Source organism: Anguilla anguilla, chromosome 7 (genome assembly GCF_013347855.1).
Source record: "Anguilla anguilla isolate fAngAng1 chromosome 7, fAngAng1.pri, whole genome shotgun sequence".
In the NCBI taxonomy this organism is placed as follows: domain Eukaryota; kingdom Metazoa; phylum Chordata; class Actinopteri; order Anguilliformes; family Anguillidae; genus Anguilla; species Anguilla anguilla.
In genome coordinates, this window is record NC_049207.1 from 35,825,296 (window position 1) to 35,849,253 (window position 23,958).

General features: G+C 38.7%; 1 protein-coding gene across 2 annotated transcripts; it reads left to right on the forward strand.

Moving 5' to 3' along the window:
- Positions 1-4,142: 4,142 nt before the first annotated feature.
- LOC118231925 (E3 ubiquitin-protein ligase RMND5A) lies at positions 4,143-17,471 on the forward strand. Of its 2 annotated transcripts, XM_035426301.1 has the most exons (10): positions 4,143-4,373; positions 4,524-4,677; positions 6,488-6,630; positions 9,091-9,225; positions 9,984-10,084; positions 11,166-11,332; positions 15,068-15,233; positions 15,435-15,537; positions 15,965-16,119; positions 16,730-17,471. In XM_035426301.1, exons 2-10 carry the CDS (start codon positions 4,536-4,538, stop codon positions 16,791-16,793), a joined length of 1,176 nt encoding a protein of 391 aa, XP_035282192.1. In that variant the 5' UTR covers positions 4,143-4,373; positions 4,524-4,535; the 3' UTR covers positions 16,794-17,471. The 2 variants fall into 2 exon arrangements, with proteins under 2 accessions (XP_035282192.1, XP_035282193.1); XM_035426302.1 differs by having other exon boundaries at positions 4,143-4,677.
- The last annotated feature ends 6,487 nt before the right edge of the window (positions 17,472-23,958 follow it).

Below are 23,958 nucleotides of genomic sequence, written 5' to 3' on the forward strand. Positions count from 1 at the left end.
TGTCCCTTTTCAAATAAAGAAATAAATAAATAAAGAATAGATTGGCAGAAAATAAAACAAAATGAAAGTTTTGGAGTGGCATACTCAAAGTCCTGACTTGAACTCAAGTCAACAAGCAGTTCATGTTCAAAAACCTATCAATTTGTCTGAATGTTCTACAGTCTACAGTTCTACAAAGAGTGGGCCAAAATTCCTCCACAGTTATGACAGACTGATATCAAATTATAGGAAACATTTGGTTGCAATTACATTACATTACATTTATTTAGCAGACGCTTTTATTCAAAGCGACGTACAAAAGTGCATATCATGCTCACTAGACAACTACAAAACACACAAGGTACAATATTCATTTCGTACAGCTATTTCTAACCAAGAACACAGTTCAGTTCACACAGTGAACACTATTCTGATCTAACTTATGTCAAACCAAACTAGGGAGGAGAACAAGCTACAATATTAGGACAAATACAAATTACAAAAAGTGCTGGAATGGGGGTACATGTAATGTGTGTCATGAAAGGGGGAATTTAAAGTGAAATGGTGGCAGTTAGTCTAGGTATAGTCTGAAGAGATGCGTCTTCAGACCACGGTGGAAGATGCGTAGTGAGGGAGAGGTTCGAAAACGGACAGGGAGTTTGTTCCACCGCTGGGGAGCTAGGGTGGAGAAGCTCTGTGATCCTTTTACTTGGGTGTGAGGGAGTGCAAGGCGCCCTGCTGCTGCAGAGCGGAGTGGTCGAGCGGGAATATAGAATCAAATCATGTCCTGCAAGTAGATAGGGGCGGTCTTGTTGACTGCAGTGTAGGTGACGGTCAGGACTTTGAACCTGATCCTGGCAGTGACAGATAGCCAGTGGAGTGACTGCAGCAGAGGAGTGACGTGGGAGAATTTGGAAAGGTTGAAGAAGAGTTGGGCAGCGGCAGTTAGTGCTGCTAAACGTAGTGCAACCGGTTTAAGGTTCAGGGGGCAATTACTTTCACATGGGTGGTTAACTTTTTCATTAAATAAGTACCATACTCATTTTAAAAATGTGTTTTGAGTTTACTCAGGTTCCCTTTGTCCAATAATACATTTTACGTAAAGATCTGAAACCATTTAATGTGACAAATATGCAATAATTACGAAATCAGGCAGGGGCCAAATATATACAGTGCCTTCAGAATGTATTCAGACCCCTTCACTTTTTCCATTTTGTTACGTTACAGCCTTATTGTAAAATGGATTAAATTCATTTTTATTCTCTCATCAATTTAGACATTACCCCATAATGACAAAGCGAAAACAGGTTTTGAAATTTTTGCAAATTTATTAAAAATTAAAAAAAACATAAATTACATTTACGTAAGTATTCAGATCTTTTACTCAGTACCTTGTTGAGGCACCTTGACGCTACAAGCTTGGCACATCTGTATTTCTCCCATTCTTCTCTACAGATCCTCTCAAGCTCTGTCAGGTTTGATGGGGAGCATTGCTGCAACTATTTTCAGGTCTTTTCAGAGATGTTTGATCGGGTTCAAGTCCAGGCTCTGGCTGGGCCACTCAAGGACATTCACAGACTTGTCCCGAAGCCACTCCTACATTGTCTTGGCTGTGTGCTTAGGGTCATTGTCCTGTTGGAAGGTGAACCTTCACCCCAGTCTGAGGTCCTGAGCGCTCTGTTGCAGGTTTTCATCAAGGATCTCCACAGAGGAACTCTGGAACTCTGTCAGAGTGGCCATCGGGTTCTTGGTCACCTCTCTGACTAAGGCCTTGCTCCCCCGATTGTTCAGTTTGGCCGGGCGGCCAGCTGTAGGAAGAGTCGTGGTCGTTTCAAACTTCTTCCATTTAAGAATGATGGAGGGCACTGTGTCCTCTGAGACCTTCAATGCTGCTGAAATTTTTTTGTACCCTTCCCCAGATCTATACCCCAACTCAACCCTGTCTCTGTGGTCTACAGACAATTCCTTCAACTTCACGGCTTGGCTTTTTGCTCTGACATGCACTGTCAACTGTGGAACCTTATATAGACAGGTGTGCCTTTCCAAATCATGTCCAATCAATTGAACTTACCACAGGTGGGCTCCAATGAAGTTGTACAAACATCTCAAGTATGATCAATGGAAACAGGATGCACCTGAGCTCAATTTTGAGTGTCATAGCAAAGGGTCTGAATACAAATGAATTTAATCCATTTTATAATAAGGCTGTAACGTAACAACATGTGGAAAAAGTGAAGGGGTCTGAATACTTTCTGAAGGCACTGTATACAGCAATATATATATATATATGTATATATGTATATATATATATATATACACACACACAAACAGTATACACTCACTGGCCACTTCATTAGGTACACCTGTTCAACTGCAAACTGCACCCGTTAACGCAAATATCTAATTAACCAAACACGTGGCAGCAACTCAATGCATTTAGGCATGTAGAAGTTCAAACCAAGCATCAAAATGGGGGAAGAAAGGTGATTTAAGTGACTTTGAATGTGGCATGGTTGTTGGTGCCAGACGGGCTTGTTTGAGTATTTATTTTGAGCGACAGTTCTCTGGGCGAAAATGCCTTGTTGATGGCAGAGGTCAGAGGAGAATGGCCGGACTGGTTTGAGCTGATAGAAAGGCAACAGTAACTGAAATAACCACTCGTTACAACCAAGGTATGCAGAAGAGCATCTCTGAACGCACACCACGTCAAACCTTGAAGCGGATGGGCTACAGCAGCAGAAAACCACACCGGGTGCCACTCCTGTCACCTAATGAAGTGGCCGGTGAGTGTATATACTGCAATGATAAGACACCCTGAAGATACAGTATTTTCACTCAAATTAACTTTGTAGGAAGAAAATGGAAACCTCAGCATGTGGATTTACCTACATAAAAGTTAAAATAGTGTAACATTGTATGTATGTATGTATGTATGTATGTACCACTTATTGTAAAGCGTCTTTGAGTTCATGAAAAGCGCTATATAATAATAATAATAATAATAATAATAAATTTATTATTATTAATTATAAAAATGATGGCTACTACTGCAATAGAAGCATTTGTAAGCAAATGAACTATATGGTGTTTTGGTGTCTGGCCATGCTTAATATCATGCTGCATCCCCATTTGCATACAGGTCTGTCATTAACAAAACCGCTTGTCGAAGTAGCCTAAATGAAACCATCTATAAAATTGCACAATCAATGAAATAAAAATGCAAATCCTAGTGTCTTTAAGCCATGGTAGATTTTATTAAATCAAATTAAACCAATCAGACAAAAATGAACTCATTAATTATTAGATTACTTGGATTATAGCCAGAAATTCTGAAGTAACAACAGTCTATTGTCCCAAAGTTTGTCCAAAAAAAAATGTTGTCTGGTTGGGGTATGGAGTTTTAATAGGGGTGTGGTTGGTTCGGCTATTGGGTGCTACCAGGGGGCTGCACAGTGCCCCCCCATTAACTACTTTACTGCAATGAATTACTCCTCAGTTGCAGATGGCATCCAAATGCTTGGATTTAGATGTTCATTTTTAAAATGAGTCTGACAATGAGAGTTCAGTTAAAGCATACAAAGACATCATTAAAAGCTTTCTTTTTGCCAAATTCAATGCATTTAATTTGCAATGCCGATATTGTGGCAATTGCAAATATTATTTGGGAAAGTAATTTCCCTGCAGTTGACAAATTTGTGCCTTTTAAAATTTTTCAACAATATCTGCTACATGGAGCATATCTGAAGCATGATTAGAGAGAATTTCCCTCCGAAGTCCTACCACATTCTGGTTGCTATTTCTTATCTTATGCTAGTGCTCCTGACGACCTTATCCTTACCAGCAGTGACTGAGGTTGTCTGACAAGGTGAAATGCGAAATCGGTTACCTAGAAACTTCAATAAAAGCCCTTGAGGATTCAATTAATCACGGCTGGGGTCGATTCCAGACAAACTAAATTCCCAGACGCGAGAATTGGCTCTTTTTTGGCAGCAAATCATTCTACCAGTTAGCGACGCTCTTCTGACTTTAGCAAACTTCGTAGCATTCTGCCTACAGCGAATCTGAGCTGCCTGACACCCAGGCGCAAGATCCCACCCACTAGTGGAAACTTCCGCTGTTTCTCCGTTTCCTATTGGTTCACGTGGTTCACGGGTTATGTAGAGGAAGTTGTAATTACTGAAAACATGCTGAGGAACAAGAAAAAAAACAACCAGCTAGCTCCCATGTTCCCGTAAACAACTGCGAAGACAACGTTAATTGGTTATGAACTGTAATATATTTCGCACTGTACAGCTGGTTAATGATTTTTCTTTAAGCACTGCCGCGTAGCTATAGCAGATCTAGTTTTATATCACGTCTTTGGTGACGACAAATACAGACGGGTCATCAGTCCGGTACGAAAACAAAAACATTCGTCCTGTGCTTAAAGTTGTTGACCAGCAAGCTAGCTAGCTGTCGTAACAGCGTAGTGAGTCAGCTAGTTACCCATTATTGTTTAAATTAAAATGTAATTGCTTTATTTATTTTTAATGTTGTATTCGTAGTGTCTGAGCCCAATGGATCAGTGTGTGAACGTAGAACGGGAGTTGGAGAAAGTGCTCCAGAAATTTTCGAGCTATGGGCAACACTGCGATAGGACACTAGAGGAACTAGTGGATTACACCAGTGGACTCAAACAGGAAATTTTACAGACAAGCGGTGAGTTAATATGTCACGCTACTTGTAATGATAATTTCTAATCTTTGTGATCACGGTCCTGGCATTTGCCAGAAGGTGGAAAAACAAGGGATTAGTACTTGGCTAGCTGCTAGCTTGCTGCTAATTTAAATTTGGAGCATGTAACTTCGCTAGCAAGCAAAGGCCCGGAGTTGACAAGAGCAGCCCATATTCATGCAAAATTAAGTGAAATTTACCATCATGTACGGCATACTGTATGCGCAGCGTGTGGTACCTGTTAATGCTGTGTTCTTATGGACACTGAAGAGTTGATGACGTTGGCACGTTATGGTCATTACGACTAGTAGTTCTGGCAGATTCTCCAAAGGAACTCAAGCAAGGCGGCCTCTCAAGTGTCAGCAGTACACATTGTAAACATTGGTGGTCCTATGTTCAAAATTAATACACTTTCTTTAAAATCCACATTTGTAGACGTTTTCAGTTACCTTTGTCAACTGCTCCGAACGTTGTACAACGCCGAAATAGGCCTCCCAGACGTATACTCTCGTCAGACATATTTAAAATAAATATGCCCCCTCCCTAATCGTGGTTTTGTGCAACTAGTTTGGTTTTTTAAAGAGTGGGTCTTTGGATTGGAATTGTGATAACTCTTTTTTATTAAAAAGAGAGAGAGAGAGAGAGAGAGAGAGAAAAAAGTAAACATTTTATGTGACATTTTAGCATCTCCTCATACACGTTCCCATGTACCGATCTTTACTGAGTAAGCATAGGAGAACTACCCCGTGGTACATAGCCGAGAAAGACACTGACAAATTCTTCCAGCTGTCCCCAGTAAAATATGAAAACCGAATTTTCTATTTTTAGGCACAAAACCGGCTATGTGCGGTTTGTTAGACGGCAGGGCTTGCAACCCAAGGAGTGTATTCAGCCGCGTAACCGTTGCATAAACTCTTCTAGAGTTTTCCTATTTCCTAGTTTTCCTGTTTCCCTATAATATTTGATGCAATTAAGGTTCCCATTTTGGTGCATATGTTACCGTATAGATGTCTGTAATTGTTCAACTATGCATTTTACCAACAACCTAATATTACTCGAAATGTGTTGTAGTTAAAAGGTATCAGATCCTGTTCTATGCTTTTACAATACAGATTATAGAACAGCATCAAATGTTTTGAAAAATAAAACCTAGTACTTTTGAAATATTAGGCATTTTCAAAACAAATTACTGTCCAAAAATAACTGATCAAATCATTATTGCCCTAATTTTAGTACTTCCCATAAGGATTATAACAATACCAAGATGTTGTTGGTACCATGCACTGTTCAGAACTACGGGGTCAAAAACCCTGAAAAATAAATGTTTAATTAAAAGTTTCTTAACAATAATGTGTGACCCAAATGTAATGGTAAATGGACTGCAAATGTCTAATACTTGTAAAATATTCTTGTTGCATAGAAAGTTTCTTTTTGGAAAATTTTAGTAAGATTCAAATTCAGAATATTCCCAGAATATAGGCCTACCTTATAGCATGACCATGGGTCTTAATGTTGAAGTGGATGAACTGGTTGCAGTCTTCCAAGTCCAGTGTTTAGGAGGTAACAAATTTTGACATAGAATTCCCCTGCTGGGCCATAAGACGTAGATTTAGTGATTTTTTTTTTTTTTTTTTTTTTGGTGGGGGGGAGGGGGTGGGGCGGCATTTCAGAATCTCACTTCAGGGATCCTTTTTCCACCCATTTCCTTTTTTTAAAAAAAGAATTTTTATGTATTTCAGGAACAGAGCTAAGTCCGCCTCTGGTTGTGTTTCCATCTTTTTTTTTTTTTTTTTAGGTGAAGAGCAGGAGCTCCCGGGCACATTGTCACTGGTGCTATCCCAGTGCTGTAAGAGGGTAAAGGATACTGTTCAGAAACTGGCCTCCCACCATAAGGACATCCACAGTAGTGTGTCCCGTGTGGGGAAGGCCATTGACAAGGTGCGCCCGACGTTTCCCATATACTTGTGCTGTACTGCAGTGTTAGAACTATTGTAAAATAAAACAGTTGATATATAAATCTTTAAAGTTTTGGGACTGTGCTACTAGTAATTCAAGTGTAGGAAAAAAACCTGTTGATTTGAACAAATTCAGATTGTAAGTGACCATTCTAGGACTGGACTGTACTAGGAGTACAGTTACAACAATAACTCCTATCTGTAGAATAAGACTGCTTCTGTTTTGATCTCAGAGTTGTAATATTTGTCTGAGTATATTGTCAGTGTCCTACAAAACCTTGTATCTTCCTAAAATGAATTCACATGAACCACAAAGATTTACATTTTTTTCCATTTTTCAGCACATTATGATTTGGTTACATGGTGTGTACTACGAAGAGAGATTACCAGCTTTAACCCTAGGTTTTCTGTATCACAAAGCTGACTCACTTTTAATCTGGATATATTGACATGGTAATTTATGCTGCATGGCTAACCTAGTCTGGGGCAGGCTATTTTAAGACTAATGGATTGAAACATATGAAAGCATTGCCCTTTGACCAATTAACTCCTTGGAAGAAGGCATGTCTATTCCTGGACGATCCCATAGAGCAGGGATCGTCAACTCTGGCCCTCGAATCCAAATCCAGCCCTGGTTTTATTTTCTTCTGGGTAATTAGTGCTACTGATTGGCCAGACTGTCTTCACACCTGACTCCCAGCCAAGGGAGGGTGGAAAACCAGCAGTTCTCTGCCCTTGAGGACCGTGAGTTGCTGATCCCTGCCATAGAGCTTTCCTTGTCTTACGTCCCAAATGTTGTATTCATAACTTCAAGATTTGAGTCCTAAGTCAGTAACTCATGTAAATTTTGTAACTGCCAAAATTATTTGCCTTTATGTTGGCATTAGAATAACATATGAGACTGATAATTAGATAATTATCAAAAGACACCACATTAGTTGCTATAGTTAATGCTAGTTACTTTTGATATAATTATTTGATTATCAGTATGCATGAGGAACCCAGTTTACCTGCCGCTTTGACCCAACTCACATATTGCAATGATGACAAGCTGAATATAAAATTGATTTGCAATCTGAAATGTGCTTGTCATTGTTTGTTGATGAACAGAGTAATGAATAAAAGCTGTTGAGCATTGGTAAATTGAATTATCAGTAATTTCATCAGTCTGTTAAATTACAATGTTGTCCTTAAAAAGTGATATGAATACATTTTGAGGCCAGTGTAACACAAATGCATGTAATGCTCAGCCAGTTGTTTAAATTAATAATGAGGTGAAATTAAAATTAAGTATTTATTTTTGAGCATCAAGTAGCATAGTTTTTATATAGGCCTACCAGTTTATTGGAAGAACACTTCTGAATTTAATCAACGACAGCTGTTTTGGAGACAGACTAACACCATATACAGAATCTTTTTTTTATTTGTTTGTGCAACAAAGTTTATTTTTAATTGAATACTTCCTGTAAAATGAAGCATATAGCCAATTGCAGATGCATGGTTAAAAACGTAGATGAAGTAGGCTACAAAGAGTTGTGAGCAGCAATTATTTTTCTGTATGAATAACCCCTAGTCTCTTGTAAAACCTGGTTTTGTATCTTCAAGAAGCAAGTGTTGTTAGCATGGAGCAGTACTAATGAATTTGAGAACATGCTGCAATTGGGACTAAGGCAATTTAGTCTTGATCTTGATCTAGGCTGCATCTGGGAAATACGGAAAGTCTTGAGAAAATTCTGTGCTAGTCTCCAAATGGAAGGCACAATGCAATTGACCCTTAAGGTTTGAAACAGCTTGAGACGTCAGTAATGTGAGACATTAAGGCTACATTTACATCACCACTCTTGCTGTGACCTGATTGCGAGTTCTTCCACACATCTGACACAGATTGGATTTAATTGTTCCAGAAAAACACATGCTTTCTGATTTTTTTGAGATTGGATGCCGGCCTTCTTCATATGTGGTATTCAGTTCGGATACAGTTCTGATCGCTAACATCCAACCTGAATTTAAACACTAAAAACGGATTTTTTCCCATAGTGACATGTTAACGTCATTTTAGTGTGTTGTGCAACATATTAAATGCAAATGTGTTGGTAATGCAAATACATTTGTGCCATTTTGCAGTTTTATTTGTTTGCATTGGGTATAATATTAAGAACACATATTGTATCCTGCGTTTGATTATGATTTACCGATGGTACTCTGTGCATGTGCGTCACACAAGCTACATGGGCACATACAGGTATTTGCATACATTGCTACAAAACATCTGACTTGGGCATCAAGACCTACAGTGAAAATGTAACCTTAGAATAGAGGAAGATTTAAACTTTAAAAATTTTTGGAAAAAAATTACAGACAAGGTTTTGAATGACACTGATTATTCGCTCTGCTGTGGTTCTGTTGATCATGTTTGTTGAGCACTGACGATTCTTTGAGGCAGAACTTGGACTCAGATCTGGGCAGTGTCGGGATGGAGGCGTGTTGGCAAACAGAGAGCCAGAGGGTGCTCAGTGAAGTCATGGTGGAGCACTTTTTTCGTCAGGGAGTCCTGGATGTAGCTGAGGAGCTGTGCCAGGTAAGTGCCCTCGCCTGGCCACACACAGCACCCACAAGCGTGGACCACACACAGCTATAATAGACTGGCTGTGGTTAAACTCAGGATTTGGTTACCATTTAAAATTTTTTAAAGGGATCAATAAATTAGAATATAGAGGTTCTTTTTGGGTTGTTAAGTCAGCAGAACAAGCAGGTGTAGGTAGAAAATAGTTTCACACTGACATTAAGAAGTGTTTTTTTACTGTAATTTGTGCACAGAATAGAAGGAGAGACCCTTTGTATGTCCAGATGAAGCTTGATACAGTGCTGGCCACTTTATAGCCTAACAGTTGCTGGGCTGGAGTTAGCCATTGTATCACATGATGAACAGACAATGAACACAAACTGAGGCAGGGGAAAACCCAGGCACCAACACACAACAGTCATCAGCAAAAGGTCCTCTTTTAGGCCATGCAGTAAGGCCTTTTATAAGGCTCTTCCTGGTAGCACACAGTATGATAAGTTTAATTTTCATTCTGAAACTTGCATGTTTTCTGAAGATTTTACACAAGAAGAATGATGTAAAATACTGCCTTGGTGTTCAAAATGAAGATAGCAAACCACTCAGGTAGCTTAAGATTGACAGAAGCCTCTTTCACCATGTGTTAAATGTGTGTTTGATACTTGGCTTGTTAGATGAGATTTTAGTCCATTATTGTGCTATCTAGTCAGTTTTATGTCACTTTTATTGTGAAAAGTGAAATTAATAGGGTTTTGTTTGCTTCTCTCTGTTTTCAGGAAGCTGGACTTTGCATTGATCCAAGTCAGAAGGAGCCTTTTGTGGAACTGAACAGAATACTAGAAGCTCTTAAATTGAGAGATCTGAGACCTGCATTAGAGTGAGTGTTCTTACATTTAGTTTTATTTGCTCAAAATTGTGGACATTCTGGTTTTGCACAATGTATGTACAGACTGGCAGGTTTGGGCTCAATCATGAAAATCCTTGAATGTCATTTAATTGTGCCAATTGATTGCATCAAACTCCCCACAGTGCATCACACTACATGAGGATTTCTACACAAGGGAATTAAAATAGTCATGTTTTTATTTATAACTGTCAACATGTTCAATTTCTGTTCACATGGCATTTAATGCACTGTTCTTGTGGTAGTTCACCTCAAAGGGTCTTTGTAGTATTCAGGCATTCACGCTTCACCATACATATTTAGCCCTATGTAAACTAGACTTGAGGCCCATGCCTCAGACAATAGTTCTGAATTGTACCACCCACTTCAAAAATGTTCAAATATAGTTAAAACTACTGAAATATGTTTGGGTGAATGTTGCTCACTAAATTAATGTTTTACTTTTTGCTGTAGCATTCTACCTGCTGTGATTTGTATTTATATCAGGTGTTTGCAAATGTTGCATGACTAACCATATGCATGAATGTCAGCGTTTCACGCTAGTGCGAAAGACCACATGGAAGCTGGATATGGCATTGTTAGCTCTCACACATACCATATGAATGACTTCATTTTCAAAAAAAAGAGTGTCAAAAAGAGTTGTCTAGATTTTGTAGTTTATAGAAAACTGTCTAGTCAACTCAGGTCAACATAATTGAAATGGAAATATGGTTAATTGGCCTTGAGGTTGGTAGGAACTGCCTAAAACAAGATGTATCTCTTCTGGCCCTGGAAAATTACTGTGTGTTGGCTGTGGTTATGTATTCATTGTTTTTGACTGAGGTTATGATTGAAGTAATTATATTGACAGATATGTATTCTATTTTGGTGTACAAGTCCTTAAAATATGTAGAGGAGTGCACCTTCTTTACAAAAAATGAAGTAACATAGCACACCCTCCTGGTAATTGGCTGTTGTTGGAGTTGGAGTTGGTTCCACAAGTATATCTGTGCGCTGAGTATTTTGTCATGTGACTCCCCCACCCCATGGCTTCCCTGATTTTTTTGGCTCTCAGGTGGGCGGTGGAGAACAAGGAGATGCTCATGGCCCAGAACAGCTCCCTGGAGTTCAAGCTGCACAGGCTGAATTTCATTAGACTGCTGATGGGAGGAACGGCCAATCAGAGAGAGGCACTTCAGTATGCTAAAAACTTTCAGCCTTTTGCTCTCAACCACCAAAAAGGTACTTCTATTTTTCATTTATTTAGTGAACTTATTATGTTATTAATTGAACCCACTGATAATATATTTCATGCATAGTCCATAACTACTTGAAATTTTGGACTTTATAGTCACCATTGCAATTTCACTAAAATGCACTAAAAAGACCATTCAAGAGTTATACAGTTGAGGCAAAAAGTTTACATAAACCTAGGCTAAAGATATTCAAACTCAATTTTCTCACAACTCCGCACATTTCATGTTACAGTACATTTCTTTTGGCAAGTCAATTAGGACATCTACATTGTTCACATCAGAGGTCATTTTAAAACAATCGATTAGAGACAGATTTATTTCAGCTTTAATTCACTATATCAGAATTCCAGTGGGTCAAAAATTTACATACACCAAGCTGACTGTCTCTTTAAACAGTCAGGAATATTCCAGAACTTTTTGTAATGACTTTTTAGAAACTTCTGATTGGTCAGTTGTCATAATTAGGAGTTAATTGGCACCTGTGGCTGTATTTAAGGGCCTACCTTTAGAGCCACTGCCTTTTTTCTCTTGATACCATGGGAAAATCTAAGCAACTCAGCCAAGACCTCAGGAAAAAAATTGTGGACCTGCACAATTCCTCCTTAGGAGCAATTTCCAAACAACTGAAGGTACCACAAGCATCTGTGCAAGCAATTGTATGCAAATATAAAAATCTTGGGACCACACAGACACTGCATCAGAAAGGAGGCACAAATTAACTCCCAGGGCTGAACGAATGTTGGTCTGAAACGTTCAACTGAACCCCAAGACTACAACAAAAGAACTGGTGAAGGAGTTGGAGGTATCAGGTACCAAAGTATCTACATCCACCATTAAGAGAATCGTACATCGCCATGGCCTGAAAGGTTGTTGCGCAAGGAAGAAGCCCCTACTCTACGACCGGCATAAAAAAGCCAGAATGAATTTTGCAGGTGATCACCAGGACAAAGATCTAGGCTGCGTTTCCCAGAGTCTCCTTAGCGCTACGTGCGTCGTAAGGTATCCCTTAAGCTCTTCCTTTAGCTCTCGAGCTGTTTCCCAGCGTCTCCTTAGCTAAGGTATACCTTAATTAAGGTATACCTTTAAAAGGGTGGTCTGAGGCACTCGTAAGCTGTCCCTTAGCGATGCGCTCCGCGGTTTCAGCCTTATGCCAACATTTTGCTTTTCAAATCGACAGTTGTACTACAGTGCGCATCTAGTAGCACATCGGCATGCGAAAATGAGTTTAATATTTACTTTACGAAGAGTAATTATCCAATCAACGTGTCTGTGCATAGCACGTCGTGAGAATGTTGTCGTTTTACCTGTCTATCCCCATCATAATGGTAATTAAGTATAGGGCCTATCCATGATAATAATCCAATTTGTGAAAAGAAAAAAAAAAAGTTTTTTAAAAATTTATACGTAGTGGCGCTAACTTAGGATATGGCTTTTCTGACTGCATACCCTGTAGAAATTAGTTCGTTTGTGTGTGAGTCAATGATCACACTGACTTGGAACAAACCGCCGGTTTATTAAGAATATAAAACCTGTGTGTGCAAAAACAACGTTGAGTGAGTCTACTTGCATGACCGAACTAGAGCACGTTGATTGGCCTAGCCATAAACACACATACAGGTACAGTGGCTCATAATGGACAAACATAGCCAAATGATCTACATCCCCTTCCTTTAGCTCACACCTCCTATATAAAACAAAATAGCACTGGGTAAATATCAACATTACCGAACATTTTTCTTACCATGTTGTTTTACGATTTTCGGTAAACAACCCAATAATGATATTCTTGGTTAAACTTAAGATTATCCAACAGCAAATTAAGGTGGATGAACAAATCACTTTAACAGGTAGACCTATTCATAAGGCACCCGGTATAGAATTCATCATGATCAATTTCCACAGACGCGCTTTTGCCTTTCATCTACGATCATTTTTGCATTGCAGAGAAAAGTTCGCGGGAATCAGTGCAGTGCAGTGATATGCTGCTACAGTTGCCTATATATTGTGTGACAAAAACAAATTAACATTAGACCTTTGTTTCAATAAGAACAAAATAATTCACCCATATGTAGCCTATATCCTTTTCGCTGGGCTTCCACGAAGTCCCAGACTATGGTTTATATGTCCCGATTGATGCTTTTTATTTTATCCATTGTAGCCTATATGTACGTATTGAAACTATCACAAGGTCTCGTCTTAACGGACTCTTAAAGAAATTAGCAGATAATCTCTAGTAGGCATAGCTTCCTCTTCTGCAATATTAGATTGATGTAAAATGATTATGACAACACGTGTAATATTAAAACGTCATTCACAAGCCTTTACAAGTGAGACAATCGATTCGCTTGGCATCGATTGATAAACTTTTCAGCACCACAGTGAAGGCCAGCTCCAACTTACGATGTACCTTTAAGTTGTCCCTTAACAGTTGCCTTAAGGTATAGTCTGGGAAACAATCGTAAAAAAACGGTTTCCCTTAAGAAGGTATACCTTAAAAACCTTCGTAAAACGTTAAGGTACATCGAAACTCGGAAACGCAGCCCTAGCCTTTTGGAGGACTGTTTTCTGGTCAGATGAAACAAACATTTGGCCATAATGATCAGCGCTATGTATGGAGGAAATAGGGTGAAGCTTTTAATCTGAAGAACACCATCCCAACTGTGCATGGGGGTGACAGCATCATGTTGTGGGGGTGTTTTGCTGGAAAAGGGACTGATGCACTTCAGAAAATAGATGGCATCATGAGGAAGGAGGATTATCTCGAAATAAGCAACACCTCAAGATATCAGCTAAAAAGTTAAAACTTGGTCGTAACCTGGTCTTCCAGACAACAAAGTACAAGTATTGGAGTGGCCATTACAAAGCCCTGACCTGAATCCCACAGAAAATTTGACTGAATCAGTTGACTGAAATGAAAAAGTGTGTCCGAGCAAGGAGGTTCACAAATCTGACTGAGTTATACCAGTTCTGTCTGGAGGAATAAGCAAAGATTCTGGCAAAATATTGTGAGAAGCTTGTGGAAGGCTACCCCAAGCATCTGATTCAAGTTAAGCAATTAAAAGGCAATGCCACCAAATACTAACAAAGTGTATATACATTTTTGACCCACTGAAAACCTGATAGGCAGATTTATTTCAGGTTTTATGTACGATTAGCTATTATTTTGAAATGACCTCTTGTGGAAAAAAGTGGATACCCTAATTGACTTAACACAGGAAATGTATGGTAACATGAAATGTGTCGTGTTGTGAAAAATTGAGTTTGTCTTTATCCTAGGTGTATGTAAACGTTTGGCCTCAACTATTCAGGTCTGTTCTCTTTTTATCAGTAGATCATACAGTTTATTGTAGTTATCATTTGATGTTTCATTTGGGTATTGAAATTAATTTGCCTTTTTTTTGGAAAAGTTCTGAAAGCAACAAAGTGATGTACTTATTTGGACACCCAGTCAGTGGCTCTCACAGGACTGCTTTGTTTGGCCAACCAGTGTCTTCTCTGGATTTGAAATTTAATTGAAGCATGTTTACTTAACAATGACATAATGAAAAATGGGCTAATAATAATAAGAAGACAAAGAAGAAGAATTGTAACATTGACTAGAACTCTATAGAAAAGGCGATTATAGCATGATTATTGTATATGCATAACACCTAACACTGCAGTGGATTATCAGGTTGCTACTCCGATAGGAAGCATGGCGATCTGACCCTCTTCCCCACAGACATCCAGGTGTTGATGGGGAGCTTGGTTTACCTGCGGCAGGGGATAGAGAACTCGCCCTATGTCCACCTGCTGGATTCCAACCAGTGGTCAGACATCTGTGACATCTTCACCCGAGATGCCTGCTCACTGCTGGGCCTCTCAGTGGACTCCCCCCTCAGTGTCAGGTGAGGGCCTTTCGAGACTTTTCAGAAGACCTTGAACGTGCAACAAGTGTAATGATTAAATGGCAGGCTGGTTGTGCAAATGGTAAGGCCGTTTGCTTTGCTGGTGGTGAAACGTACAGTGGAAATGCTCAGAATTCTGGTGTGTCAGAGTGATAGGTGCAATAATGTTGGCCCGATATGTTCACTTCCTTGTCATTACAGTTTTTCAGCAGGCTGTGTTGCCCTGCCTGCCCTGATCAACATTAAAGCAGTCATTGAGCAGCGACAGTGCATAGGCGTGTGGAACCAGAAAGATGAATTGCCTGTGAGTACCAGCCTGCTTATGACACCTTGCAAAGCCACAAGGAGACCTACCTTCATTGCATGTGTACCATTAATTTGGTTTTGTTTTGAGTTATATTAATGGCCATCTGTGTGTTTTGGGGAGGGGGAGATGAAAAACGTGTACTCATTTTCACAAGCTTTCAGATTTGCTTTTGCTTTGTGAGTTTTTGACTGGACTGCAACAGCGGGGCCAGCCCTACAAACGGGAATGTCTGCGACTGAGTGACTGAGTGAAGTTACACCATTGGTCGACCGAGTTATGAAGTTACACATTACATTGGTTGGCCGGATCACGTGTGTTAGGTCCAGTCATATACTAGGTTTTAACCTGGTCTTGTTTTTTTTTTTACATGGACATGAGCTTCTGGTACTGTACCATTTTTTGCTAAATGTATGTGCACGTGTAGATAGAGGTGGACCTGGGGAAGAGGTGCTGGTACCACTCGGTGTTTGCCTGCCCCATCTTGAGACAGCAGACCACAGACAGCAACCCACCCATGAAGCTGGTGTGTGGACACATAATCTCCAAGGATGCCCTCAACAAAATGATCAATGGAAGCAAGTACGTAAATGGCTGCTTCATTATACAAATCATTTTCTCAGCTGGAATTCGTTCTAATTATTTATTTACTTATTTCCTTTTTTGCAAATTATACATTACAGACTTGTGCCAAATGTACTATGGGGTCAATGAGGTCATTTGTTAACAGAAAATTTCATCTTAAGCTGTAATTTATCACAAACAAATCAAATATTTTCAGAGAAGTTATAACTTGATGCGTATTTTCTTGTGGTTGGATGAACACAAGAAACCTAAGTTAGATGTTAGGGTTAATTTGTTAATTTGTCCTTTTTTCACTTTATGCAACAAATAATATCTCTGCAGCAAATTCCAAATTCTGGAATGGTTCATTTGTGCTTAGACTCAACCGCAATACAACATAAAACTCTTTTTGCAATGGTCATGTCTTCGAAGCAACATCACCATTTTTTAACCCAGCCCATGCAACAATGTGTTATCATGTGGTCTACAGGTAATGAGGTCTCCCTATATTACCATAAGATATGTACTATGGCCCTCTGACCTCAAATAGACACCCTGCATTGTACTTATTGGCATTGCAATATTAATTTCTCATTGAATTCAAAGCATGTTTGTTTCCCATTTTAAGGTTGAAGTGCCCATACTGTCCAATGGAACAGGTACCAGCAGACGCAAAGCAAATCTACTTCTGAAGGACGGTCAGGAATTTGGCAGTCCTCTGAAGTGTTTGCGTGTGTGTGTGTGTGTGTGAATGTGTGTTGTACTGCAGGGTGTTCATTTTGGAAAATGTGCCAATATGTAGAAACACTGACACGCTGCAGATTTGGAGAGAGACATAGTGACTGTATTATGCTTCTTTTATACAATTATCTGAAGAGGCCACACCAGCGCTCAATGTCTTTGGCCGGTTTATTTAGTGAAAGATATGTATTATTTTCAATTATTTTTTCTCTTCTTGAAATATCAGTGTATCATCATATTGATATGTTTGTATGTCAACTGTTGGGAAATTTGCTGTGGAATGTGTTTCTTTTTTCTTCTAAAAATGTATATAAATTTGCCTAAATGGATATGTAGCTACTACTACTACTGGTTTGCATTTCTATTTTTAATTGAAAACAAGTTGTGTAATGTACAGAGACAAGTGGAAATGGCCATCTCTGGGCCTGAGCTATTTAAAACGCATTGCTAATTTATATTGTTTAATTGTGGAGGTGTGGCAAGAATTGTTTCTTTGCTTTAATGATTATTGTTTTGTGTAATGCAATATTTAGTAAATACAGACAGGGACAATATTTTCTCCTAGTTTCTGTTGGTTTTGGAAATAAAGCAATGAAACAAAGCTTTAGTTTCAGAATGAATTCTCGGTACTCCTGTATGCGCAAAGTGCTTTTCCATAACTTCAAATGTATATTTGAATTCTGCACAAACGTGCAGTTAACATGTTTGTAATGCAAATGGCTAAAAGTTAATATTAAGCTGGTATATAATATTTTGTGTTTACCCATAATATCCACCCTTAGGGTTAGTAAGGTTAGGAATGGAGAACAATAAGTTTTGGCTCTCTGTAGAAAAAGGTGTGGTACATTTGGCTAGAAGAAAAAGTCAAAATGGTTTTTAATCAATGCCTTAAGATAAAACATGATCCACGGTCAAACATATTCAAGCTTCAACGTATTACATAAAAACTAGAGTTTAGAAAGAACTCTGAGCATCCTCCTCAACCCTGTTTACCCCATCACTGATAACAGGATTGACTGTACAAGGTAATGGCTGCCATTACTAGCCATGTGGGGTAGTTAGCAGTACCAAATAATGTGAAAAGCAAGAGGACTTTAATACTATTTATATTAATGATTTGTAATCAGTTTACAAAAAAAAAAAAAACATCCAAATAAAAATGATACACCAAAGTGTTTTGATATACTTTTGTAGATTAAGATTTCTTTTTTTACTTTTGAGGGGACGCAAATTGGCAGTCTTTTGTATACTCACCCATATAACTTAGTATTTGTGCTGGTATAGATAATGGATGGATCTCATACAATACAAGTTAACGACTTCATTCGATTCAAGGTTATGCCAATCCACTAGACTGAATACTTCTTTGTGGTGATGATGGAACATTGTGAACTCACAGGCTATTGTTAAGGTGGCAACTTGTAAGTTAGACTACTGTAAGCCTACGAGTTCCTCACAAAATTGTTTTATTTGTTCCACTCTTGAGCTACTGTTTTACATTTTCCTAATCAGCTAAAATTAGCAGCAATACACAAATCCCTGTGTTTTGAGGAGAGTAGCGGTGTAGTTATATAATGTTATTAAACTAATATCTGAACTTGGTAATTGACAGCACACTAGTCTTACCAGCTAGCTAGCTAGTCTAGCTATTTGTATCTGAGATGATTGCTTTGCTACCAGATTTTTTGGAAACAAATCAAATAGATAACATCTAACGCATTTAACTGCCTATTAAGCTACTTAACGGAATGTCAGAAACGTGTGTAGTTGTCCTGTCATTCCAGAGGGTTCATATCAGGGATTCCTCTTCCAGTTGAACTGGTAATGTTAAGTATGTATTTCTGGTCTGTGGCTGCGTTAATCAGCACTGACTAGTGCTAGCTCCATACAGATCTGTTATCCATACCCAGTTCAGTAATCATGGAAGTTCAAACTACTTTGCGGTCATGTTCCTTGTAAGCTATTCATCAGTTATAGGCGTTCCACTACTCCGAGTCATATGTTGAGTCATATGTTGACCAATCAAAGTCTAGTGCTGGACGAATAAAACAACTTGCCTATAACTTCATTACTGAATCATGTCAAGTAAAATCACACATTGATTCTTATTCTTATGTGTTTCAGGTATAACTGGGTTGAAAATATGACTGTAAAGCCCTCAGTTTGATTGAAAAAGGCAGGAGTTTTTCCATTATAGCCAATGGGGAAATCGAGAGTTTGAGTGCACTGGACACCATATTGGTTTCTGCTACTTCTGACTCCTCCTGCCCCTCCAGTTCTTGTGTACTATTGTGCTATTTGGGCAATACGCCAGGCTTAGCATTGCTGCCAAGTCAGCATCAATGCTCTCTCTATAGAATATAATGGTTTCACTCCATGTCGAGCATTTTGATGCTGATCATTTGAACGCAACTAAAGAGTTCTCCCCACTACTTAGTTATAGTTGGTCTCAGCAGCTTTGTGAATAGGTTTTAAGAGGAAACCCTTAGCTGGGAATTTTTTTGGGCCACTTAGAAGTCCTAAGGTAAGATAAAATGTTTTGTGAATAAGGTTCCTCCGGTTTAAATTCCAGCTAAGCATGCTGCAGTTGACCCACGGTGGCTTTCAGAGATTTTTAGGCAATTGCAAGGCAGAGCACCTCTTTAAAAACCACTTCATTTGTAACGGTCTTTTTGTTCACTTGTTCGTAGCTTAGTTTAGCCATGTACTGTATAATGAAAACAGAAAAGTCTCTGTGCCAAGTTCACAAGTTGCTAGCATCATGACTGCAAACGTCGTAGGCCTACTCAGTAGGTATTTGTTTTAAATTATGTAAATTACATTATCAGAAACAATGGCCATAAGCTATGTAGCCTACCTGCATATACAGAAAGTTGAACCTGTGAACAATAATAATCCAGAAAAAAAAACAGCCAAACAATTCTGACAGAACAGCAAGCCATTTAGGTGGTGACCGTTGTCAACATTCCAGTGTCAGTTGTTATCCCAACACAGAGAACACATCAGGCACACAATATAGATACCGGAGGTGGGCAATGAGGGCCGTCTTCGTTTCTGGCTTTTATGCCAACTTCCGGCCTTAATTACTCAATTAGCCCTTAATTTTTACATCATCTGACAGTCTTGATAAGTGCATGAACGACAGATGAAGACTGTTTTCGTGTCCCTGAATGAAATGTGTTACTATGATCTAATCTACGAGTGCACCAGTGTTGTTGTATACAGCCAATTGGCTCATTTATGCAGGGTAATTGGTGGAAACAAAAACATGCATACACACCGGCCCTCCAGGAACGGAATTGCCCACCCTTGGTCTATACAATGAAACCTCAACTCATGTAAACTTAGCATCAGTACCCTAACTTTGAATTGAAGGCAGTGTTTTTCATCTGAATGAAATCAATACATTTTTGTGTTTTTCCCCCTCAATATTTAAAAATTATTTAAATATTCAATAATTAGACAACAGCACAGAACTTAAACTTAAATCCCAAAGGCAATCTCAAAAGTGCAAGAAACCATTAAGGTAAACCGGAGGAAATGCATCAAACATACGCATCACCATTCAGTACAAAACATGAAGTCCAACAACATAAAACTCAAATCCAACTACAGTATTTGTATACAGTATGTTGCTGTATATGTAAATAAACTACAAGCAAAGAAGACAATATTTACAAGCATGGGAAAATGCACAACAATGGTTGAGTTCTCTGGGGTCACTTAATTCTTAATACCAATCTTTCAGTTCCAAATTTAATTTGGCGTTTTATGTTGGCTATCTTGTTGCTCCAGAATTCTGTGGAGTATATTGCTTTGCAAATATCTAAGGAATGTATATATATATATATATATTTTTTTTTAATTATTTTTTTTTATTTTTATTTTTTTCATTTCAGTTTGGTTTGTAAGAGGGAAAAAGTGAACAGCTGACACCTTTGTCCTTAATTTGGTATTGGGATAATTGGGATAATTAGGAATTGTACAGCCAGCTGAAGACATACACTAGCCTATATGGCCAAAAGTATTCGGACACCTGACATCTAACATATCATCAAAATTATGGGCATTAACATGGAGTTCGTCCACCCTGTGCTGCTATAACAACAGGGTTTCTCCTGCATAGAGAATTACGAGGCGGCCGCCTCCGTCAAATTTCGTGCCGTCTCCAGCTCTCGACAAAACTCTGACGGGTGTCTTCATGAAAAAGACATTTATTCTATGAAAACGATTCCATCGAGAAAACTGGTTACTTCTCATTTTATACAATTGGCATCAATTTTGGTCATTACATTATTTAAGAAAACTGAATGAAACCATAACTCTATCAAATAATCTCCCTAGCTCTGTCTTGCTTTTTAAAATGTTGCGGTCTCGCAGTGTAGACATAGCGTTTCTCTAAGACCCTCTGAAACCGGGTTTGAATGCCAGCTAGCTTTATAATAAGTTCCCCGTCGCTTGTCACCTAGCCAATATTAAAATTAAAATGGTTTCACGGCATGCTTGCTATCCAGGCTAGCTAGCTACTTAGCTAACTAACTATTGAATTGTATACAAAACAGCAGTTACTACAAACGCAATCGTTTACAAAGATACGCATGAAAATGCGTCCCGTAGCCATGACTTAAATATGGAACGCCTATTCTACTGTCAAAATAAGGGACGATTCTGTATTTTGCTGGATGGTTGGCATTCCTAAATTAACCCAGTAACTAGAACCGCGATTCAACGTTGAAATCAATTGTGAAATTGGACACTGAAAAGTGGAGGGGACGTAACAACAATTCAAAATCGAAAGATAATGTTGCCGTTTTAACTGCTGAATGCTGCATTTTGTAGCGCATTGATTTTAGAACTGTTAAAAGGCCTGGAGGTGTCCCTTTACTGAGAAATAATGCCCACCCCTTGGACCAATCAGAATTGAGTATTCTGCCAAGCCGTTGTATAAAAAGTAATAATTCATGTTACTGACGAGATGCGGTAAATTCGTCTGGTTTGAAATTAGTGCACAACCACAAGAAGGCCCCTGTGAACTGTAAATGAAAACAAAACAATAGCTTGTTATATTTGATTTGATTCTAAACAACTTTGTTGTTTGTTAACTGTGTAAATTAACACATTAGCTTTTATGTTGTATTTAATGTTGAACAGGGCACCTTTATTTATTTTAATAAAATATGCTTTAACGTGATAATTGTCATTTTCTTCAATCATAATTATTAGAACTCCTACAATATGTTGCTTGTAAAAAGTGTTTGCTTGAGCCAGTTGAAGGCATGGTACACATGCACGTGTGCACGCATAGGCGTAGATTCTGGGGAGATGCAGGGGATGCGTCCCCCGCAATATTTAGAACATAAAATGAATCTCCTTATTTTGTGTATTCCTTTACATAAAGACATTTCCACCATAAATTGATGCAGAAAAGGCACAGATTGGTGCATAAAAATTCACCAGAATGCAGGAAATTAAGTGTTTGATGCTCAAAATTTCCTGGATGAGGACCCTCACACCCCCCACATAATGTGCCCCTACACCACCTCCGCCTCATTTTGAGCCAGGAAAAACCCTGAACAACACTCTTCTGGGAAGTCTTTATGCTAAATGTTGATGCATTGCTGCAGGGATTTACTTCCATTCAGCCCGAACAGCGTTAGTGAGGTCAGGCACTGATAGGACAATTAGGCCTGCCTTGCAGTTGGCTTCCCAATTGATCCCAAAGGTGTTGGATGGGGTTGAGGTCAGGGCTCTGTGCAGGCCAGTCAACTTCCACACCGTTCTTGACAAAACCAATTCTACATGGTCCTCGCTGTATGCCCAGGGGCATTGTCATGCTGAAACAGGAAAGGGCCTTCCCCAAACAGTTGGGGAAGCACAGAATCATCTGATTGTATGCTGTAGCATTAAGATTTGCCTTCACTGGAACTAAGGGGCCTAGCCCAAACCATGAAAAACAGCCCCAAAGGTGTCCAGATACTTTTGGTCATATAGTGTACCTACATTCTTCTCTTGAAGTCAAGGAAATAATTACATAATGCAGTCCACTTAATTGTTACAATATACTTCTTTTAATGTACTTACCATACATTTTTGAATTATTCTCCTGCTGAAGTGAATGTGAATTCAGAAGGTACACATCTTAAGAAAGTTTTAGAGCTGCTTTAATGGATTCAGTTGGATTTTCTCTGTTCAAAACTGTGGCTATTTGGCCTGCCAGTAGGCAAAATCCGAGTGGTACATATTTTAGACACAGACACTGAAACAACCTGCTGGGAGGACACAATATAGGAGGAAATAACAGAATGTGATGAATTATCATTTAATTAAATGTTCATTTTTGGTAATCAATTCTGGAAAAATATTTTACGGTTAGCTTGATAAGATATAGTATCCTATCGGTTTAAAAAAACAAAAACAAAACAATCTTTGCAGATTGAGTTGAAATAATATTGAATGGAAATTGATGGATTATAATGTTATATATAGCCAGCATATTTAACTGAACTACTATAAATAATAATGTATTTATCAGTAATCTTGTTCATAACATTCATGGTCATCAGAGGTCCCAGTCTGGTTGTATCTATCTATCTTGGGCATAAGAGGAAACAAGCATTTTGCAACAATCCCAGAAGATTATTGTGAAATATGAAGTTAAACATGAGAGGTTAATCAGGACATCAAATTTAAATTTCAAACTTTTCTGTTGATTTCGTATTCATGAAACCTGCTGCATTACCGCATCCCTATTGGTTCTTCCACATTCCAAGTTTCTGTGAAGTTCTTGCCACAGAGAAAATACTGATAATTCTACTGAAAACGTATGATACTTATAACCATTTTGGGCATCATGTCTGTCTCATAATTTAGACAGTAACATGTTTTCTACTTATCTGGCAGTCTGCAATAAGCATGTAGATTCTAATGCTGGAAAGTGACTATGGTGTATATTCTGACTAGGGATACTAATTTATTTATGGCATGTGGCCAAAAACTGCTTCAATTTGCATTACATTTGCATTTAAAGCAGTTAGTTGATGTAATGCAGCAGGTGAAGGAAGCTATTTGACATGGAGAAAATGTCTAACACAAAGATATTGGAGTGAGCGGATGCAA

What these genes read in the sequence shown, in the direction of transcription:
- LOC118231925 (XM_035426302.1), top strand. Translation starts at nt 4,536, where the DNA reads ATGGATCAGTGTGTGAACGTAGAACGGGAGTTGGAGAAAGTGCTCCAG. An exon ending in TAGCTGAGGAGCTGTGCCAG is followed by an intron (nt 9,226 to 9,983) that starts GTAAGTGCCCTC and finishes CTCTGTTTTCAG; the next exon opens with GAAGCTGGACTTTGCATTGA. An exon ending in AAAATGATCAATGGAAGCAA is followed by an intron (nt 16,120 to 16,729) that starts GTACGTAAATGG and finishes TCCCATTTTAAG; the next exon opens with GTTGAAGTGCCCATACTGTC.